A 16,194-nucleotide genomic window follows, 5' to 3' on the forward strand; every position below is an offset into this window, starting at 1 on the left:
GATTTTAATTAATGAATTCGTGAATATCTTTTTGCTGTCTTAGTCACAAACCCACGTTAACGTGAACATTAAACAATTTGTTTTGTATTTATATAATCTACTCCTCTACCTATGCCTGCAATCCCCACAGTATCTCATTGAAATTTTTAACCAGGGATACTGTGAAGATAAAAAGAAAATGTGTCCTTTGTTGTTATTTTAAAATGTTTTAACAGAAGCAGTGTAAATTTGTGAAGCCCTGTTAAAATCAGTGTTTGAAAATCAAGTGTCACAGCTAGACAGTACCTTAGAGATTTAAACCAATTCCTGATTTTTAGGTCTATAAAAAAGAGCACTGAAACTCTCAGCCACGTGAAGTTCCTGGGTCTATCAGAAAAACTACATATTACATATGTCACTTTTGCTCTGGGAAAATGTATTATAGGAATGGGACTCTTCTAGAATAATTAGAGCAATCTCACACATGTAGTTAATTCTATGGTCATTCTTTAACCCAGAAAAAGTCTGTAATGCTGAAGTAGTGTTTCTCTTTGACCTTTCATGCAAGTGGTTTCAGTGAGCTTTTTAAAGTAGGTCACTTGTTAAATTCTGTTATACCGTGTTTTATCGCGTCCTTGACTTATTTGGCTAGCAAATTACTTGGCAACACTTCGTTTTCTGTCTTGAACCAGCTATTAATTAACCAAAGATTGTCTGGGGGGCATTATATCTCACTGTGTTAATGATGGGTTCTTTGTGTAGATGTTTGGAAATTTGTGTTTTAATTTCTCCTTTATGCATTTTCAATTCTACCTACCCTAAAGGAAGCCACATTGTAATTTAAGACTGGAAAAGATGGAGAAATCCTGTAGTTAATTCCCATCCAGAACTCCAAGTACATAGTAAGAAATAAGAAGTTTATTTTTGATTTATGAAATGCTTCAGGACTTAGACTCAACAAAGTCCTTAAGGAGCCAAGAAGTGGCATGCAGTGATTTTCTTACTCTGGTGATGATTTCTGGATTCCCTTGCTACTTGAAACTGAGTGTTTCTACTTGCCTTCCTCCTTAATGGATTCTTGCATGCACTGGAGTGTTACTAGCAGAGTGAAGAAGAATCTTCCTAGTGGTGGCTCCAGAGAAAGCCCCTCTATTGGCTATGAAACAGCACCAGGTGTTGGACATAGGTTCTGCAACCTCAGTACTTGAGTTCTGGCTAAGAAATAATTCAGAGCCAAGACTCAAACTGTAAGAGAAAGTTTATTTAGAAAGTCACAGAGGCAGAAGAAGTAAGCTGTAGAAGAAATGGGCTCAGAAAATGAGTTATAGAGGCAAAAGAAGAGTCCTTGGACCTGGGGAGGGGGGGAAGAGAGAGAGAGAGAGAAAGGAGAAGGAAGAGGAGGAGGAGTAGGGGAAGGAGAAGGAGAAGGGGGAGGGAGGGAAAGAGAGAGAACGTGTAGGATCTCTGTCTTAAGGGCTTTTATCTGGATACATTTTGGGGGGATACCCTGTATATATTTAATTCTTAAAAATTCTAAAATACCATGTTCCTCTAATCACCTTCTAATTAAGATCAGCATGCCCTTTGATTTATAAAGGATAGTTATATTTTGTACCTGCCCACATTTAGAATAAGCTCATCATATATGTTAAATTTATTGTTTTAGCAAGCATGATATTTCCTTACATGTCAAGAATAGTTGAAGTTGCCAAGCACTTTTAATAGGTGGGTGTTTGTTTTTTATGCTTTCAAAATTAAAATGAGTTATGTACCCATGAGCCCACAAGTGCTGTCCATATTGTATATACACAGGGGTAATACACATATTGTATATACACTGCAAAAGTAGGTTTACAGTTGTACAATAATAAATCATACAAGAATACATTGTTTTGTGTATTCACACGGTCAACCTCTTTTTGCCAACCCCTGTATTTTTCAGATCCAATTTGTGAGCAGTAGCAGTACTTCCTGCAGTGTGTGTGAGCAGGCAGTTGAAGCTGATAATTACACTATTTAGGCTGACAGGTCACTGAAATGGAGTAGGAAAGGGATTCTTCATACACTCAAAGTCATTTTCTTGGTTAATGAGGGAATGGAAATTTGCAGCGTCCCCAAATTGACTCATCTCCTTGGATTTTTCTAAGTGTGTTTCAGGGATTATGGGCAGAGGAAGTGACTGACATTTGATGGGTGACACCCCGTGTATGCTTATTAATTGAACGGAGAGTGATCTACTCAAAATTGTATGGAAACAAAGAGCTTGACTAAAATGTCCTTTTTCTGATAGTAGATGTTTTAACTTAGCTGCAGGCTGGTTCTAGCATGGTCTCATTATTAGAATGAACTTATATGTGCTACAGCGGTTATCTGGCCAAAATTTTCTTCTCTGAAGCTAGTATCACAAGATCCAGTTACCTTATTTTACATGACTCGTTGGGACACAGCACCATGAACCTAAACTGCAGTTTCCTATTCATTAGTTCTTCCACTTAAAATCTGTTTTGTACCTTGTGGCCCCAAAAACCTTGTAGAAAGGTATTTTAGTCTTGTCACATTGCCACAAAAAACACCTTTAGCCTTCAGGATTAAAGTTCAAACCCCGTGTTTGCTCTTACAGCCCTTTGCACACTGGCCTACATTTCTAGCCTTTTCTTGATTTGCCTGAATCTGCAGGTTTATTGAGATGGGTCACTTTATGAGTTTTACCCAAGTCTAGGACCTTTGTAGACTGCACATTTTCCAAATACTATTTCCTAAATTCCAGCACTCTCTCTTCTCTACCAGTGTAGATTCTTGTTTCCCAAAACAATGCACTCTACAGTGATCTCTCCCTACACTGGCAACTACAGTCCTCTCCCAACCTACACTTGTCTGGTGAGCAACCCACAGGCACAGAGGCACTGGGGGAAGGCATCAAAGTCTGGCCTTTCCCCCCCTCACAGTCGCAATCTATCTCATTTTCTAAATTCTGAAATGTTGTGGACTAACGCCTGTGGAGAAATCTATTCTGTTTCATAAATATGAAAATGTATGGAGTTAACAAAGATTCATGGCTTAAATCAATGGATGACAAAGTTAACTTTGTAATAAAGTCATATAGGAGCCTATAAACATAGAGTCCTCAAGTCCTTCAAACACCCTGCTGCATTGGATGTGGGTTATAATCTCTTAATCATTCTCCATAAGGTAATAGATACACAAAAGGGCATTATTTTATTCTTGCTTTACATGAACGCTCTGTAGCATTTGACATCATTGACCATCCCCCAGTTGACATCCTCTTTCCTTCTAACATCCCGTCCCCATCTTTTCTTCCTCGGTTTCCTCATTAAACGTTACCCTTTAAATGGCCCTCTCTCTTTCTCAATATACACAGTTGCCTGCACCTAATTCATTCTTTCTTATATGCCCATTATTTTAAGCTATCTTAGAGCTTTGCACTGTGCTCCAAACACATATATACCTCGTAGTCTTCAATTTGGGGATCATCCATAGATGGAACAAACACAAGACAGATCATGCCCCAAACTGGGTTTCTAATTTCCATCTCTGTCCCTGCCACTGGCCCCCGAACTCCTGCCTCCTGTGTTCTCCGTCATGGTAACTGGTACCACCAGCCATTCAGTCCCTGGGGCCAGATTGTGGGCATGAGCTTGCTTCGCAGTCATCTCCCCACATCGGTCAGTCACCTCATCTAGTTAATTTTATCCATTTAACATCTCTAGGATCTCTTGCTCCCATGTTGGCTTTTCCATGGATAACTAGCTATGTGTCGACGTTAAGAAATGTGAATCAGACTTATTGACGTTTGCTTGGAATGCCTGACTTCCCTCTGTCCCCACCTCACTTAATGGCACACGTTAAATGTCTCCTCTAAGAAGCTTTCCCAGTCTGGGTTAGATGTCCCTCTACTGTACCACCTCTGTCATAGCACTTACTACACTCTTTTACAATGTGGACTTCTTGTGGCTTTTTCCTACTGGACCTTAACCTTCTGAGGGCAGAGACCAAGTCCTAGGACATTTGTATCCTAGAAACAGCATAGGGTCTACTGTGTAATATACTCTTAAATGTTAGTTGGATGGATGCATGAATAAATTAGCCTATAGTCCAAATAGAAAAAGATGTTTAAATAACTTAGCCTTATAATTAAAATGATGCATAGACTTTATATAGTATTTAGAAAAATACAGAAAAGCAAAAGGGAAATTAAAATCTCATACTTTTGTTACTCAAAGCTAACTATATTTTTATTTTTGTAGCCTCTTAGCCTTTTTTCTTTTTTCTTTTTTTTAAAAAATATTTTATTGATTTTTTATAAAGAAGGGAGAGGGACAGAGTTAGAAACATCGATGAGAGAGATCAATCAGCTGCCTCCTGCACGCCCCCTACTGGGGATGTGCCAGCAACCCAGGTACATGCCCTTGAATGGAATCGAACCCAGGACCCTTCAGTCCGCAGGCCAATGCTCTATCCACTGAGCCAAACCGGTTCGGCTTAGCCTTTTTTCTATGCATGGATTAATGCAATAATTAATCATACATACTTATACACTATTTTATAAATTTCTTTTACTTAAGAGTGTCTTTCTCTGTCATTATTCTATCTGCCTGCATTTAGTGAGCACACTATATATTACTTTTGTAACGGGAAGTAAAGTAAAAAAGAAAATTGATTATCCTGTGAAACTCACTTCACAATCGGATGAAATCTGAGTCTTAAGGACCCTCATAAAGACTAAGCAAAATGCTCTTAAGAATATTATCCTTAGAGAAAAAAATGAATTAAAGGAATCACAAAGTGGTCTAGTTTCCTAGTATGAAAAATTTAACCATAGCTAATTCTAAATTTTCTGATCAAAAGTCACCTGACTTTTCATGGGATCAGGGCTAAGTTGAAATCTTTGACTGTCATTGCTGAGAAGACCATAGTGTTCATTAGTCTTTAAAACAGTACACTTTCTAGTCCAGCGGGTGTGGCTCAGTGGTTGAGCATCAACATATGAATGCCAGGCAGTCATGGTTCCATTCCCAGTTGGGGCACATGCCTGGGGTTGTGGGCTCCATCCCCAGTAGGCAGTGTGCAGGAGGCAGCCAATTAATGATTCTCTCTTATCATTGATGTTTCTCTCTCTCCCACTTCCTTTCTCTCTGAAATAAATAAAAATACATTTTAAAAAAACCAAAAAACCAAACCAGTATACTTTCTGGAACAACGAAGGCCTAATTAGCCAAACCTGGTATACCTCATAATACAAACTGTATTCTGAAAAACTATTTTTAAGTGTCACACAACGTTATGTCATGCTATAATTTTATAATAATATTGTAAGGCATGTCACTAAAAAAAAGGAAAAAATAAAAAGGCCTTCAAAGCAACACCTAAAGCAGCGGTTCTCAACCTGTGGGTCGCGACCCCTTTGGCGGTCAAATGACCCTTTCACAGGGGTCACCTAAGACCATCCTGCATATCAGATATTTACATTACGATTCATAACAGTAGCAACATCACAGTTATGAAGTAGCAACGAAAATAATTATATGGTTGGGTCACAACATGAAGAACTGTATTTAAAGGGCCAGAAGGTTGAGAACCACTGCAAAGGAATTATCTTTCTGTCCTTGTATTTAACATAACACAAGTTTGGAAAACGACTGAACAAATACAGTATAAGGTATAGGATTATTAGTTGCTTATGTAAATATCCACACTTCTTTTTTATTTAAATACTTTAAAACGTTTTTGAAATGATACTGCTTTCTTTCATGCTTTTCCTGGTCGTTTCACATTTTCCCCATCAACTTAAAGTTCTAGAAATTCATCGTTACCTTCCAGAAGGACCTCATTAGGCAGCCACTCTTCCGTAACTTCACTAACCAGCTTTGGCAGGTGCCTGGAGTTAATCAGTGACTCTGTGGCTGGAAGGACCTAAGCTCATGAAAAAATCACCCTTTATAAGTGAGCTCTTCACTGTGGTGGCTGTGCTTTCTGGTGGAGGAGTGAGCGCCAGCACTTTGGAGAGTAGCTCGTCGGCCTTTCCTAGTGCAGGACCAATGGGTGCTGCACACAGCGTTTGGGAGTAAGTATGCAGAAACAGTGCTTTCTGAAAGCCTAAATGCCTGTGGGAGCCAGACAAGGACTGGAGGGAGGGAAGCTCCGCGGCCAGTGTTAATTACGGGCTCTGGGGAACAGCTGCTGAGAACCGCTGTGCTATCTCCAGCCGATTGTTGCTATGAGGGAAGGTGAGCCTGGTGTTGCTAGGTTTTCCCATCTTTTTTTTGTAAAAAGCTAAAATATGAATCATGTGTCAAATCTCCCCAATTTTTAAGTAATATTCAGTCCAAAATGAATGCATCTGCTGCTGAGTCCAAGCTATGGGCTACCAGCCAAAGGGCCTCCGGCATTGGTGTTAAATAAAAAGGTTTAGTTTTCACTTATTTTTGAGTGAGCCTTTTTATAACTAAAACTGGTGGTTTTGATCAGTGATTCTCAAAGAAATTTCCTATTATTTTTGGTGAACCAGACGAAGAAGCATATTTAGTTAGTTCTATGTATGTAAATAAAGCTGTCTTTTATAGGCACATTGAGCCCCTTTAAGAATGGAAATTATACCTGGGCATCAGTACCAACCATTGGTTTCATTTGGAGTTGCAGAATATTGCATTCAGAAGGGACTTTACAGGGCAAGGAAAGCGACCTTTTTCATAAAAGGATCTCGGGTCAGGCCATGGAGGTGGGTTTTTAAAGGTGGCAGTTTGCTAGTAACAACCTTTGTAAGTGAAGAGTGCTTTTCCCTGTTGGGCTTCTGTGTCTGTATTCAGGATGGAGCCTGAGGAGGCTTTGGATTGGAATGCATGGAACTACCTTTAATTATAATCCACAAAACAAGTGAACAGTGGGGCTGCATACATATATATGTCAGCACTCGCCAGGTTGTATTCTTTCTTCTGCCCTTGTTTCATTATTTCTCATTCTCTGTGCCATAGTGTATTCTGAAGTTTGTTTTTAATGTAATAGCTGATGGATTGATTAATGGTTCCCGCTCATACTTCTTACATCAGGTGGGTGGTTTGGAGGTTATGTCTTGCTCTGTATAGACAGTCACAATTGTTTTCTTACCAATCAAGTGACTTTTGATAAAACAAGAATTGCTTTCTGAGTCATTTTGGTCAAGTTTGTTGGTTCATATGGTAGCAAGTTTTAGATCACCACACAGAAGGGACTTTCTAAAGGATCTGTGTGAAAGTAGAATGAACTTCTTACACATTTGATGCTTCAGGCGCCTATATAAGTTTTCTTATCTTCATTTCAGAAGCTCGGAGAGATTAGCTATTAGTTACTGCAAGCCTAAATGCCTGTAGTTGCAGACCGAGGAATGGAGGGAGGGCAGCTCCAAGGCTAGTGTGAACTAACCGCTCTGAGGAACAGCTGCTGAGAGCCCTGCACTACCTCCAGCCAAATGATCCCAGACCCTGCCGCTAGTAGCAAGTGGAACCAATTTGGGAATCCAGGTCTTTAACTTAGAAATGTGTACTTTTTTAAAAACTTTACCTAACAGCTAGAATTAAAAAAAAAAAAGTAAAAAAGCAACAGTAAATTAAATACTACCATAATTGGTAGTCTTTTTTGATAAGATAGATTGTAATTATACCTAAAGCTCATACACCTGAAGTATGAACAGTAGAATAATGTTTTGTTCCAAGCATCAACTCAGATTTTTTTTTTTAACCAGGTTTTATATCCCTCAACCCTGCAGCTTTGTCATCGACCTGCTTTTCTTAACTAGTGAAACCAGGACAGTGGGACTCACGCTAAAGGAAATGGTAAAGCAGGTTGAGACCATGAGCTGATCTGAGGTTGAGGCCAGGTTCACCTCTAACATAACATACCATGTGGCCTTGGGCAAGTTAACCTGTGGAAGCACCTGTGTCTTCCTCTATTAAATGGGAACTGTTATGCCCAGATTTCAAGATTCCCAAGAAACCACACCAGGGAGCCAGCCATGTCCGATGCAAAAGCATAAGAGTCTGTATTCAAGCTAGCTCCGCTCCCCCACCTCGCCGACACAGCAGCAGGAAGCAGAGAGAGAGAACTCTGTGTGGAGAAGGGTTTTATAGGGGGGTTGGAGTAAGGGGAGGAGAAAGGACTGTGGGCCCTGCTGATTGGCCAGGCGCAAGTCGGTGTCTTGTTCCTGGGTGTGGCTAGCAGAGGCTTAGACTTCCGGGAAGAAGCTCCTTGCCAAGCACGTGGCTGCCCCAAAATGGAGGACACAGGGTAAGATGGAGGGCGTAGTCCTCGCCCTTTCAGGAACGACCATTGGAGTGGCCACCTCGTGGGGTTACTGTGGAGGAATGCACTTGCCCAGGCACTAGCTGAAGTCAGTTGTTGCTGCTGCTATGACCTCTCCCACAATTGCAGGGCTTTGCTGCCTTCCAAGGTCCTTCTTTGCATTTCTTTTTTCAGTGATGGCAGCTTCCTCTGGTAAACAGAGATCTGTCACTTGAATTAGGAGTTTCTTTTGGGGTGAATCCTGAGACGAGCCTGTGTTGATGATAAAGACCTTTGAGTTCAGGAAGAAATCTGATTCAGCCCAAATTTATAATTTGACGGGAAGTGTGCAGAAAGCCTGAGTGCCAGGTGTCACTAGTAACTGTCGCTAGATGGATTTGAACTAATTCTGTGCCTGGAGGAGTATGTACGGCAAGCGTCTCCACCATGTCCCCTGCACGCCTGCGCTCTGGCCTTGATCCTCTCCTGGCTGGATCACTGTTGTAGCCTTCTCAACAAAGCCTGTGTTTCTAGTCGGTTTTATCGTCCCCTGACCTTCCCTGTGTGGCTCCATGCAGGGGTCCTCAAACTACGGCCCGCGGGCCACATGCAAATACAAATATTGTATTTGTTCCTGTTTTTGTTTTTTTACTTCAAAATAAGATATGTGCAGTGTGCATAGGAATTTGTTCATAGTTTTTTTTTTTTAAACTATAGTCTGGCCCTCCAACGGTCTGAGGGACAGTGAACTGGCCCCCTGTTTAAAAAGTTTGAGGACCCCTGCTCCACAGCAATCTTTCTAAACCACGGATCTGGCCTGGCCTCCTCCCTGCTAGAGCCCTGGCTGTCGTCTCCCCAGTGCTGCTCAGGCTTCAGGCATTCACACTCTTCCCTCACAGATCCCCCGTATCTGCATGCTGTCTGTACTGCTGTTCGCTCCACAGCTGTCTTTAAATCGACTGAAATTGTTCTTTAAAGGATTTAAATCGTTCTTTTTTTTCTCAGCCTTCTCCTGAGCAGTAGTATCTGTGAAATCAGAAGTACAATATGCTCGCTGTATTTACTGCTGATACTCTTTAAATAAAGATGTACCTATCTAAATATGTTCCTCTGTGTATCCGCCGAAGTCATGGGAGCCGCCCCAGCCACACTTTGGGAAACAGTAGTCTCAGGGTAAGGTCCAAGCCTTTGGTCTTGTGCCAGGACTTTCTGTGACCCAGGGACCCAGCCCCTCTGGCTTTTTCTTTCTCATCTCCTGCCACTCCATTAAGTAAAGAATAAATCTGGCCCTTTCATCCCTCCTGTTAGGAATTCCTCCCCTGTCTGATGTGTTCTGTTCTACACAGTCGGCCCAGGTGCCCACTGGCTTCGGTCGGGTGTCGCTGGAATTATGTAAGGAGGTTTTGTTTACGCCCCTCAACCTGAGGACTGGGGCTTCCCATCTTTTCTGTCTGTCAGAAGTCGCCAGTGCCCTGTTGCATTGCCCTTCTTCCTCTCTGCTGTGTCCAGGGTGACCTCCTCCAGCATCACCCTGCTGTAACATGCCATGTGTGTTTGCACATGTTCCCTGCTGTGGAATGCCGTTTCCCCTTCTTCCTGTAACTGACTTGTCCTCTGTCAACACCGAGCTTAACCATGACCCCTGACCGGGCCCTACCCTGACCCCTTACCGGGCCCTACCCTAAGGTGATTCTCCCCTGGGCTTAACCTTTGTCATCACTCTTCTTAAAAAATAAATAAAGAAGCCCCAGCTGGTTTGGCTCAGTGGATAAAGCATCAGCCTGTGGACTAAAGGGTCCCGGGTTCAATGCCGGTCAAGGGCACATGCCCAGGTTGTGGGCTCCATCCCCAGTAGAGGGTGTGCAGGAGGCAGTCAATCAATGATCCTCTCTCATCATTGATGTTTCTCTCTCCCTCCCTCTCCCTTCCTTTCTGAAATCAATAAAAATATATATTTTTAAAAAATAAGAAAGAAGCCAAAACCGGTTTGGCTCAGTGGATAGAGCGTCGGCCTGCGGACTGAAAGGTCCCAGGTTCGATTCCGGTCAAGGGCATGTACCTGTGTTGTGGGCACATCCCCAGTAGGGGGTGTGCAGGAGGCAGCTGATCGATGTTTCTCTCTCATCGATGTTTCTAACTCTCTATCTCTCTCCCTTCCTCTCTGTAAAAAATCAATAAAATATATTTTTAAAAAAATAAGAAAGAAAAGAAAGGAAGGGAGGAAGAGGAAGGAAGGAAGGAAGGAAGGAAGGAAGGAAGGAAGGAAGGAAGGAAGGAAAGGAAGGAAGGAAAAAAGAAAAGAAAAAAGAGAAAAGATAAGAGAAAAGAGAAAGCAGTTTGGGCATAGGGGCCAGAGTGGATGTTGGAGCAAACATATAATAGCATATGGCAGGAACCAGGAGTACATTTGGGGATTAACACAGAACAAAGCTCTCTGGCAGCACCAAGGAGTTTGCATTTATCATAAACCTGTGGGGAGTTCTTAGAAGAATTGTACATAGCTGGGTGAAGTGATCAGACTTGCGTTTTATAAAATCGCTTCTGATTCTCTGCCGTTTCTTCCTGGCTTCCTTCCAGGACCACTTCTACCGCTTCCTCCTTAAACATTAGCATTTGTCAGGACCCAGTTCTTGACCCATTTTCCTGCTCACATGTTGTTACCACATCCATAGCTTAATGACCAGTGGAGTGGCAATTAGGGGAAGTGTCCTGGGCTAACAGAGGCTGAGAAATATGATGCATCGAGACCACAGGATGAGTCGCTGAGTGAGCTTCGAAAAAGCCATCAACAGGTCAAGACAAACGATGCCCAAGATACTGTTCGGTGTGATAATAGGTCACTTGGAGAAAAGGAGCTTCACTGAAGCAATGAGGGAGGGAACAAGATTTAACATTTTTTACCTCTTTTTAGACCGTATCTGAAGCAGATTTAACACAGAGCATATACAAAAAGGTTAATAAAATCAGAATGGAAAAAAATTCAGGAATGAAAAGAAGGTGGAAAATAGACTAAGCCAAATGTTAATAATGAACTCTAAAGGAAAGATGAGTTATGGGAAGGGAGCTTTAGAGAAAAACAAAATTTAGAGGCTTTTATATGTTTAGGATGGGGAAATGCAAGCAGGTTTGTGGATTAAGATGGAGATAAAGGGATGGAGAGGACAGAGAGGTGAGGTGGAAGACATGGAGGGAATTCACCAGGGAGGGGACCTGTCGAAAATACAGAGGGGAGGGTTAAAGCTGGAGAGGAGTTCATTTTTCTGCAGAGAAAGATCGCTAAGAGGGACAGCGGAGGGGAGGGCATCATGAGGATGGTATAATGAAGGGAGCTGTGCTCAGAGAGGGAGGCGGGTACGAGGTTGAGGGTGAGAGCTTGAGAAAGCAGAGGTCTGGAATAGCTGTGTGTGGAGTAGCCAAGGAAGAGAGCTGGAGGGAGGGTTTTTTCCTAGCCAAGGTTAGCAGCCTTTGATTTATAGTGGATTCCTTAAGCATGAATCAGCAAATCTAGCAATCTCCATGGAAAGGGAGGAGTTAGAAAGATGAGTATTTCTCTCTGTGGGCAGGTGTTTGGAAGGGCAGGTGCTGTGGAAGGCTCAGTGGCGCGCCGCTAGGGGACAGCAGCGAGGGGCAGATGGAAAGATTGTCCTGGAAGGATGTGCACCCAGGAGGGTGTAATGGCTGGGGAAAGAGGAGGGAGGGGGGTCACGGTGAGAGGCTAACTGATACAGTCTTCAAGGAAGGAGTGGGTGAGGTGGCGGCAGAGGGCCAGGAGGGGAATTTTCAGAACTTGAGGCCTGTTTCCACAGGGGAGGCTTGAGTTCTGGGAACTAATCACCAGGAAAACGCAGTGAGCCAAAAAGAGCCATTCCAAGAATTAGGTTAAATAAACTTCAATAAATTTCTACTCTAATCTGGAAAGAAAAATGATGACGTCATATCCTTTTCCTCTCCTCCCCAATTAATTAGTAAAAATAACAAACAAAGGATGGAGAATTGAGCAAAAGGGGAGCTGGGGAGAGGGACATTGATTCATCCATTTGGTTTCCAGGGGCCTAAGAATTAAGAAAGCAATTTGGTCCCAAATGAACTCTAATTTTCTCCTGTGGAACAAGCCTCGCCAATTCCCCCATTCCTCCTGCTTTTCCATCAGAAGCTTGGTATGAGGGCCCTCTCTGCATAAGAGAATGAGGGGATGTTCTGAGCAAGGAAACCAGGGTGTGACAGTGTCCTGAATGTCTGAGAAGAGACACGAACCTTTCCCCTTGGGATGCCCCATTGCAGAACATACTTTTAAGGTCTCTCGTCTCATATTACCTGAGGCCTCCAAGGCCAGGATGACTGTTGGCTGTAAGGTAGAAACCGCCAACTGAGAGAAGAGGGAGGCCTTTCAGGGCTGCTGCCCTCCCTGCCACAGCCAGTGGAGAACAATCCCCAGACACATGCCTGAGGTGAGGCGGCTGCCCCACAGTGCTGTCTCCAGGAACAGAGCACAGAGCTAGCAGTGCTGTGAGCCTGTTGATGAAGGTGTAGGAGGAGGAACAGGAAGCAGGCAGCCCTAAGGGCCACCCAGGGCTTCTCACTATTAGTACTTATGCTTCATTAATAAAACCAAAGCCAAAGAAGTAGTTGCCCATACTGTGAGACGTCTGACTGGACAGGTACAGAAATGTACGTGTCCCCCTTGGAGGTCAGCATTCATAAAAGAAGAGCCAGTTAGCTTAGATTGGCTGGGACGTTTTCAGGGATGGGGAGTTTGGGCACATTATTAAGTCTATTGAACCTCCGTGTTTTAATCTTTAAACTGGGCATAGTAACACTTGCCTCTTAGAGTTATTGTGCAATGGAAGGTCCCTGAGTCAGGGAATCACATCTTTTCTTTTTAGGGAGCAGGTATATTTCATCAGCATTGATAAAAAACTGTAAGGTTGCTTCTATGTTTAACATTAAAAATGCTTATGGCCCAGCTGGCATGGCTCAGTGGTTGAGCTTCGACCTATGAACCAGGAGATCAGGGTTTGATTCCCATCAGGGCACATGCCTGGGTTGAGGGCTTGGTCCCCAGTAGGGGGGCGTGCTGGAGGCAGCTGATGAATGAGTCTCTCTCATCATTGATGTTTCTATCTCTCTCCCTCCTCTTTCCTCTCTGAAATCAATAAAATATATATTTTTTAAAAATGTTTATGACTCTGATATTTTGAGAATGCCTTTTCCCTCCTTTCTAGAGACTTGCTCCTGTGGTAAGTCTAAGAAACCCAGTGCTTACTCCGTTTAAAGGGCTGGCCCTGACTGCTGCAGAAGCAGCCACTCACTCCAGGGACAAACCTAGCAGGCCCAAGAGGAGAGGCTTGGGAGAAGCCCACTGACCTGGTCACCCCAGGTTCCTACTCAGGTTGAGATATTTCTAATAGAATGGCATATGCAAGCAAGAATGTTTTATACCAAAATTGACATATACCCCCGACACACACACACACACACACACACACACACACACACTATTGCAGGTGCTGGGACTGAGAGCTCTCATTCTCTGCTTGGAAACCAGCCATCTTTCTATTGATGAAGCCTGGAGAGATGCTTCAGAACCTTCAGATGTTAAATCTGTATATGAGAACAGAGAAATTGGAAGCAAATGACATTTCCATGTCCATATAATTAGCTCTGTTGCTAATATTAAACAATATCTAGTATTATTCACTCTGTAGTTATTAAAGGTGTTTCATTAAAATTATAATAGTGCTTCACTCTACAAAAAGACCCATTAGCGTGTTTATCTTGGTTCCCATCTTAAGCTTCAGACTAATTTTTTCCCAATAAATACAGGTGTACAATAAATGAAGACCCAGTGAGGAAAACATTGATATATTTCATTGTGTTTTTTAGTCTTTTTTTTTTTTTGCTTATCTTTTTTTTTTTAATTGTTTTATTGCTTAAAGTCTTACAAAGGGTATTACGTATGTCTCCTTTTTTCCCCCGCCCTTGACAATCCCCTGGCCTCCCCTACCCCCCCAGTGTCTTATGTCCATTGGTTATGCTTATATGCATGCATACAAGTCCTTCGGTTGATCTCTTACCCTCCCCTCCTGCCCCCCCACCCTCCCGGCCTTCCCGCTGTAGTTTGACAGTCTGTTTGAGGCAGCTCTGCCTCTGTATCTATCGCTTGATCTTTTCCTCAGATTGAAAGAGTTGCTCCACGTCTGTGGACTTCTGCTTTCATTTGTTGACTTATTTTCTGAGTTTGGAATGCACTAATAGAGATAATCTTCACAGTGAGAAATTTCCCAATTAGCAGAGTGGCTTTGCCAAGCAGGAACAAGATGGTTGTATGTGCCAAAGTCCCTACCAGTGCCTGCCAGGAAAGTGGATTTGGTGTTAATTCCTATGATGAACATGTTTTTCAGGGTGGATCACTTGTACACATTCTTTGTTCAGTGGTCTCCTGACGTCTATGGGAAGGATGCCAAAGAGCAAGGCTTTGTGGTGGTGGAAAAGGAAGAACTGAATATGATCGACAACTTCTTCAGTGAGCCGACCACCAAGAGCTGGGAGGTGAGCACTCAAGTAGGAGCTAGACTATCATGGTCCTTGAGCTACAGTATTCAGTCAGAATGTTCTTGTGTCCAGATTCCAAGAGCTTCTTGGCTTATAAGAAGTGAAGTTCCCTGTGCAGCTTTGAAGTTACAGTGGGATATAACCTTATTCCTGCTTGAAGCTAGTTATACAGAAAGACTCCATCATCACCACCACCACCACCACTACTGGGTCATTTCACTTTTCCTATAAAAAATTTCTGCTGTGTCCCTTTTACATACAGGTTGAAATTCAAGCTCCTTAATGTGGCTTGAAAAGCCCTTCATAATTTTTTTTGAGCACTTTCCAAACCTTTCCCCTGTTAGGGGCACAGCGGGTGAGATAAGTAGAAGTTAGCATTAAGGAGTATAGATAAATCATTACATTATGACAAGATAATTGTCATTGTAGATGAAGTGCCAAGCTCTACAGCAGGCTGTAGCCAGCCATCTGAAAGGAGCTAGGGGAGCAGAGAAAGCTGCCCAGAAGAAGTGATCTGAACTGAGATCAGAAGTGGGAATACAGGCAGTTGTGGCGGGACTGGGATATGGAACATGGTCTGGCCAGAGAGAAAGGTCTGTTCAAAGGAATGACCCAGGGGAGAAAGAAAGAGCATTTGGTGAACTAACAAAAATTCAGTGTGGCTGGAGCATAGAGTGCAAAGCTGAGGGAATAGCAGGAATGAAGCTGGAGAAGTAAGCAAGGGCAGATCACAAAGGATCTATGTACCAAGGGTAGGAGTTTGGTTATTTTCCTAAGGGCAGTAGGAAGGCATTGAGCTGTTTTGAGCCTGGAGAAGTATACACAGATATGCATTTTGGAGAGCTCTCTGGCTGACAGTTGTTCAGTAGACTGGAGATGAACAACCCTTGAGGCTTGAAGACCCAAATAAGCGATCAAGCAAGTGATCCCAAGCGTGGTCTATACGCACATGCTTAAAGCACTCAATGGCTCTCTGTTGCCTGTAGCAATCGTTACCCTCCTGGCCAATCTTCCAAACCACCACTTGGCACATTATTTTTTTTAACTGAATCCTAGACCCTTATCACTAGAGACAGTAATTCAGTGGGTCTGGGGGAGGAATGTTGGAATCTGTGTTTCTAAAAGCTCCTGGATGATTTTGAAGAACAGCCAGTTTTTAGAAATGCTACCCGATAAGTTCCAAGTCCCTTCAAGGCGTCAAGATTCTTACTTTCTCCATTTCTGCCCCCTCCCCAGCCTCCTCTCTACTTCCCTTGCTCTCTATTCTCGAGCCGCAGTGAACACAGAACACAGCTGTGTGTTCCTGCTGTGCCCTTTGCCTGGACATCTCCCCATACCCCACCTCTGCTCTCCGAACTCTCTGGATGGCTCCAGCCTCCTTGGAGCTGCTGT

At 43.0% G+C, this 16,194-nt stretch overlaps 1 protein-coding gene across 7 annotated transcripts in view; it reads left to right on the top strand.

Annotated features, from left to right (window-relative positions):
• The window catches only part of NCOA7 (nuclear receptor coactivator 7), a 120,478-nt gene that overhangs the window by 92,465 nt on the left and 11,819 nt on the right, over positions 1 to 16,194 (top strand). For all 7 annotated transcript variants that reach the window (XM_070417633.1, XM_070417631.1, XM_070417632.1 and 4 more), the window contains one exon: positions 14,652 to 14,799. In XM_070417633.1, coding sequence (XP_070273734.1) covers positions 14,652 to 14,799 — 148 coding nt within the window. The remainder of the gene's footprint in view (positions 1 to 14,651; positions 14,800 to 16,194) is intronic.

This window comes from Myotis yumanensis, unplaced genomic scaffold (assembly GCF_028538775.1).
Source record: "Myotis yumanensis isolate MYYU_CA2020_CCGP unplaced genomic scaffold, mMyoYum1.0.hap1 SCAF_6, whole genome shotgun sequence".
NCBI lineage: Eukaryota > Metazoa > Chordata > Mammalia > Chiroptera > Vespertilionidae > Myotis > Myotis yumanensis.